Raw genomic sequence first — 12,933 nt, 5'->3', positions numbered from 1 at the left:
CTGTGTCAGGGCATGCTGGGATGTGTAGTTTCTCAACAGCTGGAGGGCCGCAGTTTGGACATGCCTGATGTAACCCCAGTAGAAATCTGAGAAATCATAGATTTGATAGAGGATAACCATTCAGGCACCCTTTCTGGTATCTGCGCTAAAACAGTCCAATCCTGATTACATGTAATGAGATCATCCTGAGAGGACATATCCTCTGCAGCATATGACACAGAGTCCTGGACATAACTACATGGAGACCCCAAACACTCCACACAAACACAGGGGAGGCTAGACAGAGTTTCACCCCCAAGAATGGCAAGAGAGACACAGAGATTGGAGCCAACCCACACACAGCGCTTTCAAGGTATAGGGAGACCCCAACCAGCGCTGACTGTGCACCCTAATAGGTTACACAGTCTTTACACAGCCTCCCCCCCCCCCCCTTCTACAACCCCCTGGTACCATAAGAGATAACTGGAGTTGCTCTTGAGGGACTGCTCTTCACCGACAGCGTTTCTGCAGGCAGGAAAATGGCGCTGAACGCTGCTGGGTCCGCTCTGAGAAGCTCCGCCCCTTTAATGGCGCTGTCTTCCCGCTCTTCATGAGATTATACTGGCCTGAGGAGTCATGCTGGCAGTGATCCCGGGACCCTGACATGCTTTAGAGGTCAGTGTAGGGTGTAGGCGCTGGCTCAGGGCGCCCCTCACAGCGCCGCACTATGTACGGCTGAGCCCCGGAGCGCAGTTAGTACTGCGCTCCATACCCTGTTGCCGCCATCTTCACACCGGCTCCCCGCTTGCTAGGGGGCCAGTGACTGACTCACCACTGATCGTCTGGCTGGATGCTGCCGGGGTGAGCGATCCCCTGTGGCGGGGAACGTTCGATCCCCTCAGGAGCTCAGTGTCCTGTCAGCGGAGATGGTGGATCAGACCCCGCAGAGCGGACACTACTCCCCCTCTTAGTCCCACGAAGCAGGGAGGCTGTTGCCAGCAGACTCCCTGTAAAATAATAAACTCTAAAAATAAACTTTTTCTAAAGAAGCTGTAGAGCTCCCCTAGCTGTGACCGGCTCCTCCGGGCACATTTTCTAAACTGAGTCTGGTAGGAGGGGCATAGAGGGAGGAGCCAGCCCCACACTCTCAAACTCTTACAGTGCCAATGGCTCCTGGTGTACCCGTCTATACCCCATGGTACTAATGTGGACCCCAGCATCCTCTAGGACGTAAGAGAAAGAATGATACACTATCAAAAGGAAACAGAAACTTAATGTAGTACAACTATAAAAGTAGAAAATAAGTCTTTACTAGTAAGCAAAGTTCTGAAGACAAAAGATAAATAAGAATATCCATCATAAATCGCATTATACCTATACAGTTTGGTATGGTAAATATAATATATTTAATTTCCTTGCAGAAATATTTATAAAAATTCCCTATACAAATCGGTTAACAGAAAAGTATCCCTTCCATGTCTAGACGATTGTACACTCACAGTCCTTGTTAGGTGTGGGGGGTGACACTGTGTACAGAAGGCTCTGATCTCTGCCAGGTAACATGCAAATCAGTGGCGATAAACGTACGTTATACAATGCCATGCTGTCTAACAACTTCATTATATAGATTATACTCCTTGCACACCTATGTCAAATGGGGTGTCGTACGGTATGCCGGCGCCCGGGCTCCCGGCGACCAGCATACCGGCGCCGGGAGCCCGACCGCCGGCATACCGACAGCGTGGCGAGTGCAAAGGAGCCCCTTGCGGGCTCGCTCGCCACGCTACGCGCACCACACTATTTTATTCTCCCTCCAGGGCGTCGTGGACCCCCACGAGGGAGAATAGTTGTCGGTGTGTCGGGATTCCGGCGCCGGGATCCCGACATTCGGCATACAGAAGATGTATTACTAAATGTATTGTCAAATGTATTACTAAAATCAAAACTACTGGGGAGAATTGGGCTATCCAAGAAAAAAAAATAATAATAAAAAAAAGTCACCATGAACAACAGGATGTAAACCAAGTATGTCCTTCACCGACCATCAAGTGGATTGGTTGCCTCCCATAAAAACAAACATGGCTTTAATAAGAACCAGGGCATTCTCTTATCTAATGCAATGACAAACGCCAGTTCCTAAGCACTTCTCCCTGTCTCTTCTGTGTACAGTGTATTAGACTGTGTACTACCCCAAGCTACATCAGACTGTGTCCTCTCCAAGCTATTTACATAGACTTATACTTTGGGCATATATTACATGTAGCATATATGCCATAAACATCATACAATTAACTGCCTGCCAATTGGAACAGGATAATTTCTAAACGTCTACATGATAAACTAGTGATAGAGCTAGTGACTTCATACTTTAGAATTTGTGTCACTCTAGTAGTTCTATGTAGAGCAGTGTATATCAAATCCAGTTCTCAGAACACCCTCACAATGCATGTTTTCCGGTCTCGGCATAGGATAACAAGTGAAATATTAGCGCTACTTGTGGATCTTTCACAATGCCTCTGCCAATGAACACACTTGTGCATGGAGATATTAATAATAAATAACAATTATACAGAGAAAGTATTATGTTGTTTTACAACTGGTAAACATGCATGGTTATTGCTCCTGGAAAAATGGATTTGAGAAACACTGGATTCCATTCAGCTTATAGTGCACCAACCATTGAAGCTGGTATGAGTGTTTGCCCACAGTGGCACCAAAGGTGCCTCACGACCATCAATAAGGCAAAGATCTCATATCCAGGTGTAAAAATTCTGCAAGTGCTTGGCACCTACTGACTTCCTTCTAGTGACATGGATATGCCTTTACATGTAACAGATTCCTATCGGAAGCCAGTTCAGTGCACCAATGCCTATAAAATAGCACATGAGGTCTGAATTAAATGTTAGAGAAATGGCTAACGACTTGACACATAAAATACTTAATAGACCTCCCATGTGTATCCCATAACATAATTTAGGAATTGCCCACACTTCAAATACTATGCAGTGGTCTTGTCCTGCAACACTCTATGAAACTGTGTGTGTAACAAACATATTTGAAAATTGTTTCATAATCCTGTTGGGTTGCCAGAATTGGACAAAAAATTTTTGCAAATAAAAATATTAAAGTACTTTACACCTTTGAAACACATTCCTTAATCCAACACTATTACTATTCTCCATTTAAAAATTACAAATATTTCTAGCCTATTATTTTAGTCCGTTCCTTCACAGTCTGTGTCACTCTCAGGAGAACCACTGCCCCGTCTCTCACTGATATTACATATCCTCTTCCAGGCAAACTCTTGATGAAAGCCTGCACTGAATGACCTCCCCAGACGTCCGTGTGGTTTTTTGGAGACATTATCTTCACTCTCAGATTTGGGAATTCTTCTAGTATGAAGTGGAGGTTGGGGTTCAGGTCGCAGGTTGCCAAGCTGCAAGGCCCAGGGACCAAATCTCTGCCAGCTAAGTCTTTGAAAAGCCATAAGACAATGAAGGTTTCCTCCAATCTGGAAAACATAAAATGAGTTTGCGATAGATCACAAATGAAAAGAAAGCTGTACTAAAGCTCCTTTAGAATGAAATCTACTTGACATTATCCTCATTATTTTGCACATATACTCTATTTTACTTAACAAACCAGCTGTAGCTTACTTCCTATGAGTCACAAAATGTTCTTCAAAATGAAGCAAATCACCTTATTTGTGAGGTTCATTTTGACAACAACTTAGTGTAACAGATTTTTGGAGATGGGGTTGGGGCAGGCTCTCCGTTTGAGAGGGTGGCCAAGTGGATAAGGATCCTGCCAAACCTGTTTTTCAAACAGTAACTGCAGCTATCATTTCAGTGATATTCCACTTTCTAAAGATACCACCCTGCTGCTCTTGGAACTGGTTGTACCAGGCCTTTACCTAGCCTCTGCCTCATTAACCTCCATCTGTATACCCGGCCGACTCACCTCATGAGAAGCCTGCTGGGCAAAGCGATTAGTGGCTACTTTAGGAACCAAACTGCAAGACAGATACCCTGAAGTCTCAAAGACCACAAATTTGAAATCTGTTATACCAGTAGCTGCTTGGCGCCTGTCCTGGGACACCCCCAAAAAAATCATTGTTCTCAGATACCCTGAAGTAGCTGTGATAGTTAAAATACTGTCAGGTTATGTGGTCCTCTGTCTCCTGAGTGGGACTTTAAACTCCACTGCACTGTTCCTAGCGAGATATACTCACTAGAAGCACAGATAGAGTAGTTATTGGAAAATGCCCATTACACTTCATCCAATATCCCAACAGAATGAATGATCTCCCCTACACTGCATTACACACTAGCTCTTCTCTAAACATTTGTAATATACAGTGGAAACTACAGCATTAACCACTAAGACTAGCACACCGTGCATTTCATACCCATGTCTGTTGCATGCTATTGCATTATATGCTCTTACAGGAAATGGCACTTGGGATTGGCACACAAACAGTCCTCACTTATGTACTACCAATAGGGTTTTGACAGATCCCACCTTACAAGGCTACAGATCACTAAATTAAGTTTCCAGATTTTTCATGGTCACACAGATGGCAGGAAAGCAAAAGCCATATGCCATGGTAACACAACTGCAGACATTCATACTAGAGCATCTTCTGGTTTCACTACAGCTGAGGAGAAAGCACCATGTTCCGAGAAAGATATACATGTTGAAAAAAATTTTTTTTTTTTAGAGATTCAAAGAATATATTAAAAATATCTCAGCGATTCAAAGTTTATTAGTAAATATCTGTACTGTGGGCTGCTATGGGTAGTTACAATCAGGTCCAATATTTGGATTTGGAATTCTACACTACATGGGAACTACAAACCAAGTTAGAGTACGGCCTCCAATGCGAATGATTAAGCGTCTGAGGGGGTAATTCAGACTGCATTGCTGCAGCGGCAGAGATCGCAGTCTGAATGACTATGCGCAGTGCACACGCACGACGGCACACTGCGCATGTGCAGCCAGTGAGATTCAAAAAGCATCTCACTGGTGCGATCGCCTCTGCCCGATTGTCAGGCAGAAGCTGCGCTGGCAGGGAGCTACTTGTCAGGTACAAAAGCATCGCCGCCTTGTGATCCTTTTGTACCGGTGCGTGGGGGGGTATTGGCTGACATGCGGGGCGGACTACCCCTGTGCTGGGCATCCCCCCGCATGTCAGAGTAAACCCCCTGAGTTTGCAACCAGTTAAGTGACACGCCTGCAACACTTTCCATCTTAATATATCTGAATAGCCAGTCACTGCGCATGACATTTTCAATACACTTCGGATACTGTCCGTCACAATCACAAATGCGCCTCCTGTATGTGCATACACTGTGGGTCCTCATAATGTTTTTAACATCAATAGTTTTTATTGAATTTTATATTGAATGCAAAAAGCAAAAAGGGGATAAAGAAAAAAAAAAAAAAAAGGGAGGGGGAGGTACAGAAAAAAAAACCAGGGTGGGGAGGGATGTACACGTCAATAAAATGCAACTGACATATAAAACAGATAGCATAACACTAAGTAGGTATACAGGTATCCTAGACATGTTAACAGTTTGAAATGTGCATAGGTATTTCAATATGGATTCTCTACTCCAACTCTAGAAACCGGTGGGCATCGGTTGATAACATCATAAATGTAGTGTCTAGTAAGAAGGACCAGAGGGGAAAGTATGGGAGAAAGAGCACTCAGGAAGTAGAAGGTTCCTCATTCAGACTGAATTGTATAGGGGACGACAGCCCCGGGTGTGATATGTAGGTGGAGCCCTCCCCCTCCGTGACGAATTCATGCCAATGGAACCATTTCACCATGGGAGAGGAAGCAGAGGAGGAGTAAGGCATACATTCGGTTTCCATAGAAAAATGAAAATTAACTTTATGGAACACCTTTAGAACAGGTGGGACCGCCACCTGCTTCCAGGCTTGGGCCAGGGTTGCCCTTGCTGCGATACAGATGTGTCCCAACAAGTACCTCTGAGAGGATGATACCTCCAGGGGATACATATGTAGGAGAGCCAGATCTGGTGATGGGCTTAAAGATAGGCCTAGAACTTTATGTATTAGCGTAAATACTTCTGCCCAGAAAGTTTGGAGAAGGGGACATGACCAGAAAATATGGTATACATGCCCTATCTCTCCGCAATTTCTCCAGCATAGTGGTGAGCAGGAGGGCCAAAAGGTGTGCAGTCTGTCTGGGGTCAGATATAATCTATTCAGTAGTTTAACATGCATTTCCGAATGATTTAAACAGCGAGACATGCGAAATGTTAAACGGTATAATTTCTCCCATTGTGCCTTTGCTATGGGAATACCCAAGTCTCCCTCCCAGCGCCTCTGAGCGTTAGACTTTTGGTATGGGACTAATGAGATGAGTGTGTTGTACCAATAAGTTATATCTTTAGTTGATGAAGATAATACTATGCGGGATCGGATAGACTGAGCCAAAGAGCTGGGGGGAGTTTGTACTGTAGGTAGGCTTTGAAACCAGTGTCTGATCTGGAAGTAGTGAAACAGTTCAGCACTTGGGAGGGAGAATTTATCGTGCAATTGGGCAAATGTAAGGAGGGTAGACCCGTCCAACAAGTCTCCAAGGGTATGAATATTACAAGCAGTCCACGTAGAGATATGTAAGTTGGGAATTAACTTACTCACTGCTTTAAGTGAAAGGGTTGTGTGGGGGGTAGTAATGCTAGGAAGTTTACTCATCAAATTATCCCATATTCGTAAGGAAGAAGCCGTAGAGGGAAGAACATTCAAACCATTTGGACGGAGGACCTTAGGGGTCCATAGCAAATCTGCTAAGGGGTATCCTATGCACCCGACCTTCTCAATGTGGGCCCAGAGGGGAGCGGGATTGGATATGTTCCAAGATTTCAATTGGGCAAGCGCACATGCTTCCTGGTACATACTTAGGTCAGGCAATGCGAGGCCTCCTCTATGTCGGGGAAGAATCATTCTAGCGTGTGCCAGTTTTGGGGGGTGCGATTTCCATAGGTATTTCGTCAGAACTATTTTGCATTTATCGAGGTACGGTTTGGGAAAAGAGTAAGGTATAGTGCGAAATAAATACATGAGTTTGGGTAGTAAGGACATTTTAAAGGCGGATAAACGTCCCAGCCAGGATATCTCATACAGCAACCATGAGGATGTCAGGATCTGGAGAGTGAGTATCAGGGGGGAGAGATTTAAATCGAACACAGCCGAGGAGGTAGGAGGGATATGAATCCCGAGGTATTTAAGTGAGTTGAGTTTCCAATTGTATGGATATTGGAGATCGTAAAGTGGCCGTGAGTGTATCGGGTAATTGGACCGGCAAGGCTTCGGTTTTTGTTGTATTCAGTTTGTAGTATGATGCCTCACTGAAGTCGTGTAGTATGGAATGTAATTTCGGGAGAGAGGAGGAGGGATGAGATACAAAGAGGAGAACGTCGTCGGCAAAGAGGCACAATTTATGGGAGAGTCCGCCATGGGTCAGGCCTGGGAATGCAGCATCTGCTCTAATTTTAGCTGCCAGGGGTTCAATACCCAGAGCATATATCAACGGTGAGAGAGGGCAGCCCTGGCGGGTACCATTAGTGATTGGGAAGGCGTCCGACAGAAATCCATTACTAAAGACTCTAGCTGACGGTAGGGTATATAATGCTAAGATTGCCGCCAGAATCTGGGCCGAGAAACCAAATTTAACCAAAACAGTACGCATACATAGCCAATTCAGTCTGTCGAACGCCTTCTCAGCATCCAATGAGAGTAATAAAAATCCCTCTGTGCCAGGGGCCCTATCTATCAGGTTAAAAACTCTGCGGGTATTGTCAGAGGCCTGTCTGCCAGGCATAAACCCAGCTTGATCGGGGTGGATCAATAGCGGTAGATAAACACTAAGTCGGGATGCTATCAATTTAGCATATATCTTAACATCACTATTAAGTAATGCGATTGGTCTGTAGTTTTGACAGTGGGCAGGGTCTTTCCCAGGCTTGGGGATAGCTACTACCTGGGCCTCCAGCATTTCTTTAGGGAATGTAGCAGTATTAGTTATCTCATTAAACAGAGCGGTCAAAGTGGGGGAGAGGCGGTCTGCAAAGGAAGCGTAGAAGTCGTTAATAAACCCATCGGGGCCTGGGGCTTTATTCTTAGGGAGAGCTTTAATAGTGGATTCGACCTCCGTTACGGTCCAAGGAGCATTTAAGGCGTCTAGTTGGTCATGGGTTAGGGTAGGGAGATTGATAGAAGAAAGGAACGTTTGAATAGTGTCGGTGGTAGGTTGGGATGTAAGGGGGTCAGAATGTAAGTTATACAGTTTAGTATAATAGTCTGCAAATTGGTTAGCAATATCTAATGGGTTAGCAAGCTTAGAGCCTGTAGGGGAAAGGATGAATTTAATTCTGTTACGAGCTTGTTGGGCACGAAGTCTGCGTGCTAGCATTTTACCGGGTCTGTTACCTACTAAATAGAATTTCTGCCGTAGTCTATTGAGAGCTATTTGGATTCTAAAAACCAAGAGTTTTTGTAATTGGCTGCGGATGTCAGCTAGTTCCTTACGTAAAAGACGAGAGGGGCGTAACTTATTCTTGTCTTCAGCTATTTTAAGTCTTTGTTCCAAGTCTAGTTGGAGTCTTTTGGCTTGCTTTTTAAGCGTTGCTCCAGCCTGAATAGCAGAGCCACGGACAACCGCTTTTAGCGCACACCAGTAATTTGGTAATGATGTGTCCGAAGGGGAATTGGTATCTGTATATAGGGATAGGCTGTCTGAGATAATCTTTTTGGCCAACGCGTCATGCAACAAATGGGGAGATAGTCGCCATTGTCTGGGGGGGGCGGGGGCAGGTCCAATGTGCCACTTCCAAAATAACGGAGCATGGTCGGACCAGGTAATAGGTAGGATATCCACCCCACCAGATTCCTGCAAGGTCCATTTATCGCATAACACGAGGTCAATTCGTGAGTATGAATTGTGAACTGGTGAAAAGAACGTGTAGTCTCTGCCTGAGGGGTTGCTGATTCGCCAAATGTCATATAGGTCAAATTCCGCTATCACATTGCGCAGTGCTAGTGAGGGGCCAGAGCGGATTTTAGGTGTAGTTGAAGAGGGCTGGGACGATTTATCTAGTTTGGGGTCTGGTACTAAGTTAAAGTCTCCTAGGAGGATTAGGGAGCCGACCCGGACCTTCTGGATAAGTAAGCATAGCTTCCGAATAAAGGCCACTTGATTCGAGTTCGGTGCATACAGAGAGATACTATTGTGACGGGTCTACCCTCCAAAATACCCGTGAGAATTAAGTACCGGCCTGCTTTGTCTGCAATTTGTGAGTGGAGAGTAAAGGGGACACCCTCTCTAAACAACAGAGCTACTCCATTTCTTTTAAAGGGTCCATTAGCGAAGAAACCAGTAGTGAACCTATGATCCTTCAATACAGGGGGGTTATGTGAGGAAAAGTGAGTTTCTTGAGGGGCGACTATATCGGCTTTATACTTATGGAAGGAGGATAAAGCTAATCTACGTTTATTAGGGGAGTTTAAGCCCTTAACGTTCAATGAGAGAATACCAACCATACTTATTCAGTTAAAATATCATGCAAGTGACGGCATCCCATCCGGATGGGGTGGGGGAGGGGGGGGATACAAAAATCAAGGAAACGGGGCGATATGCATAGATATAGGAAAGCAAAAGGGGAAGAAAAGTAAATCGACCCAGTATATCGGGTCTGCATAGCTACTGCAGGGGGAAAATGAATGCAGTAGAAAAACGAGGGTAGGCGGACTCTTCAATCCGCCCAGAGTCATTAAGAGATCAAACAGCTAATATATAAGGGGAATAACTGCACATCTTCATCTAAACATATGTGGTACGAGGGGTATAACTACATATCAGAAAAACACAAATATAGCACAAGTGTACTGGCGTATCTTGCCAGCGGGAAGACCGCCGTCTGCTACATTTAGCGAATACTAGAAAGATAGGCCAGTAAACAGGTAAACAAGTAAACTGGGGCGAGAGTTGAGCGACCACATTTAAGTAGAAGAGTATGCGCTATATGAATTAGTGGGAACATGGTGTATCTCACCTAGAGGGGTTCGAGAGCTTTAAGGGCTACAATAGACAGAATATAATCTAGACGGTAAGTCTAACGAAATACGACAAGGCATGTTAGAACAATACATTTATTACGTAATGTGGTCACTCAGTGGACCATTCTGAGCGAGGAGGAGGACGTCTCATGTGAGGCTGGTAGTTTCACCGAGATGTCCCAGTCTTCAAGCAGCTTCACTCCGGCTTCCAGTTCTGATATAACAAACGTAGAGCTGTCATAGAATACAATCAGCTTCACTGGGAAGCCCCACCGATAACGGATATCTTGGGCTCGGAGGGCGGTGGTAATCGGGGCTAGATTGCGTCTTTTAGAAAGAGTGATTGCGGAAAAATCCGGAAACAGTTGCAAGCCTCCTAGGGTATCAGAGTTCTCTGCATCTCGGGTAGCTTGGAGAATACGTTCCTTAACGGTAAAGAAGTGCACCCGGAGTAGTGTATCTCTAGGTAAGGAGCTGGAGAGAAACCGAGGCTTAGGAGCGCGATGAATTCTGCCAATAAGCAGCTCCGCATCAGATGCTTCAGGTAGTAGTTTACGGAACAGGGCCATCGCGTATTTCGTCAGGTCGGAGTTATCTACCGAATCGGGTATTCCACGTATTTTAATATTGTTCCGTCTGGAACGGTCTTCCATATCTGCCATTTTGTTTTTAACCATGTCCAACTCGTTTTGTTGTTGGTCGTGAGCTGTTATGAGCTCATTATGTGACGTCACCAATTCTTCCAGTTTACGTTCTAGAGTGTCGGTTCTATCACCAATGGCTGTCAGCTCCTCCTTAACTTCCCGTATGGCAGCTGTGAGGTCGCGAGTTAAGTCCGATTTGAAGGCCGACAGGACTTGGCAAAGGGTCTTCACGGTAAGGGGAGCGTCAGAGCTCAGGTCTACTCCCGACATTGAGAGCGAACTGGGCAGTTCGGATGTGTTCGGACTTTTCGTGGAGGGGGCCGACACTCTTCGAGGCGGCGGGGACGCCTGATGCTGTTTCCGAATCAGGAGAGATACCTGAGGAGGTAGCGTACCCTTTGCTTTTTTAGGTGCCATAGTGAGATAAAGGGAAAAGGAAAAAAATAATTGAGAAAAAATAAGAATTTACTTACCGATAATTCTATTTCTCGGAGTCCGTAGTGGATGCTGGGGTTCCTGAAAGGACCATGGGGAATAGCGGCTCCGCAGGAGACAGGGCACAAAAAGTAAAGCTTTAGGATCAGGTGGTGTGCACTGGCTCCTCCCCCTATGACCCTCCTCCAAGCCTCAGTTAGGTACTGTGCCCAGACGAGCGTACACAATAAGGAAGGATTTATGAATCCCGGGTAAGACTCATACCAGCCACACCAATCACACTGTACAACCTGTGATCTGAACCCAGTTAACAGTATGATAACAGCGGAGCCTCTGAAAAGATGGCTCACAACAATAATAACCCGATTTTTGTAACTATGTACAAGTAATGCAGATAATCCGCACTTGGGATGGGCGCCCAGCATCCACTACGGACTCCGAGAAATAGAATTATCGGTAAGTAAATTCTTATTTTCTCTATCGTCCTAGTGGATGCTGGGGTTCCTGAAAGGACCATGGGGATTATACCAAAGCTCCCAAACGGGCGGGAGAGTGCGGATGACTCTGCAGCACCGAATGAGAGAACTCCAGGTCCTCCTTAGCCAGGGTATCAAATTTGTAGGATTTTACAAACGTGTTTGCCCCTGACTAAATAGCCGCTCGGCAAAGTTGTAAAGCCGAGACCCCTCGGGCAGCCGCCCAAGATGAGCCCACCTTCCTTGTGGAATGGGCATTTACATGTTTTGGCTGTGGCAGGCCTGCCACAGAATGTGCAAGCTGAATTGTATTACACATCCAACTAGCAAAAGTCTGCTTAAAAGCAAGAGCACCCAGTTTGTTGGGTGCATACAGGATAACAGCAAGTCAGTTTTCCTGACTCCAGCCATCCTGGAACCTATATTTTCAGGGCCCTGACCACATCTAGCAACTTGGAGTCCTCCAAGTCCCTAGTAGGCGCAAGACACCACAATAAGCTGGTTCAGGTGAAACACTGACACCACCTTAGGGAGAGAACTGGGGACGAGTCCGCAGCTCTGCCCTGTCCGAATGGACAAACAGATATGGGCTTTTTTGAGAAAAAAACCACCAATTTGACACTCGCCTGGTCCAGGCCAGGTCCAAGAGCATGTTCACTTTTCATGTGAGATGCTTCAAATCCACAGATTTGACTGGTTTTAAACCAATGTGTTTTGAGGAATCCCAGAACTACGTTGAGATCCCACAGTGCCACTGGAGGCACAAAAGGGGGTTGTATATGCAATACTCCCTTGACAAACTTCTGGACTTCAGGAACTGAAGCCACTTCTTTCTGGAAGAAAAATCGACAGGGCCGAAATTTGAACCTTAATGGACCCCAATTTGAGGCCCATAGACACTCCTGTTTGCAAGAAATGCAGGAATCGACCGAGTTGAAATTTCTTCGTGGGGCCTTCCTGGCCTCACACCACGCAACATATTTTCGCCACATGTGGTGATAATGTTGTGCGGTCACCTCCTTTCTGGCTTTGACCAGGGTAGGAATGACCTCTTCCTGAATGCCTTTTCCCTTAGGATCCGGCGTTCCACCGCCATGCCGTCAAACGCAGCTGCGGTAAGTCTTGGAACAGACATGGTACTTGCTGAAACAAGTCCCTTCTTAGCGGCAGAGGCCATAAGTCCTCTGTGAGCATCTCTTGAAGTTCCGGGTACCAAGTCCTTCTTGGCCAATCCGGAGCCATGAGTATAGTTCTTACTCCTCTACGTCTTATAATTCTCAGTACCTTAGGTATGAAAAGCAGAGGATGGAACA

General features: G+C 45.6%; 1 protein-coding gene across 2 annotated transcripts in view; it reads right to left on the bottom strand.

Annotated features, from left to right (window-relative positions):
* Positions 1–1,269: 1,269 nt before the first annotated feature.
* Positions 1,270–12,933, bottom strand: part of BIVM (basic, immunoglobulin-like variable motif containing) — a 54,531-nt gene continuing 42,867 nt past the window's right edge. For both annotated transcript variants that reach the window (XM_063953211.1, XM_063953212.1), the window contains exon 10: positions 1,270–3,490. In XM_063953211.1, coding sequence (XP_063809281.1) covers positions 3,194–3,490 — 297 coding nt within the window. In that variant the 3' untranslated portion in view covers positions 1,270–3,193. The remainder of the gene's footprint in view (positions 3,491–12,933) is intronic.

The sequence above is a fragment of the Pseudophryne corroboree genome, chromosome 2 (assembly GCF_028390025.1).
Source record: "Pseudophryne corroboree isolate aPseCor3 chromosome 2, aPseCor3.hap2, whole genome shotgun sequence".
NCBI lineage: Eukaryota > Metazoa > Chordata > Amphibia > Anura > Myobatrachidae > Pseudophryne > Pseudophryne corroboree.
The sequence above is the reverse complement of the archived record's forward strand: the minus strand, read 5'-3'. Positions and strand labels throughout refer to the sequence as shown.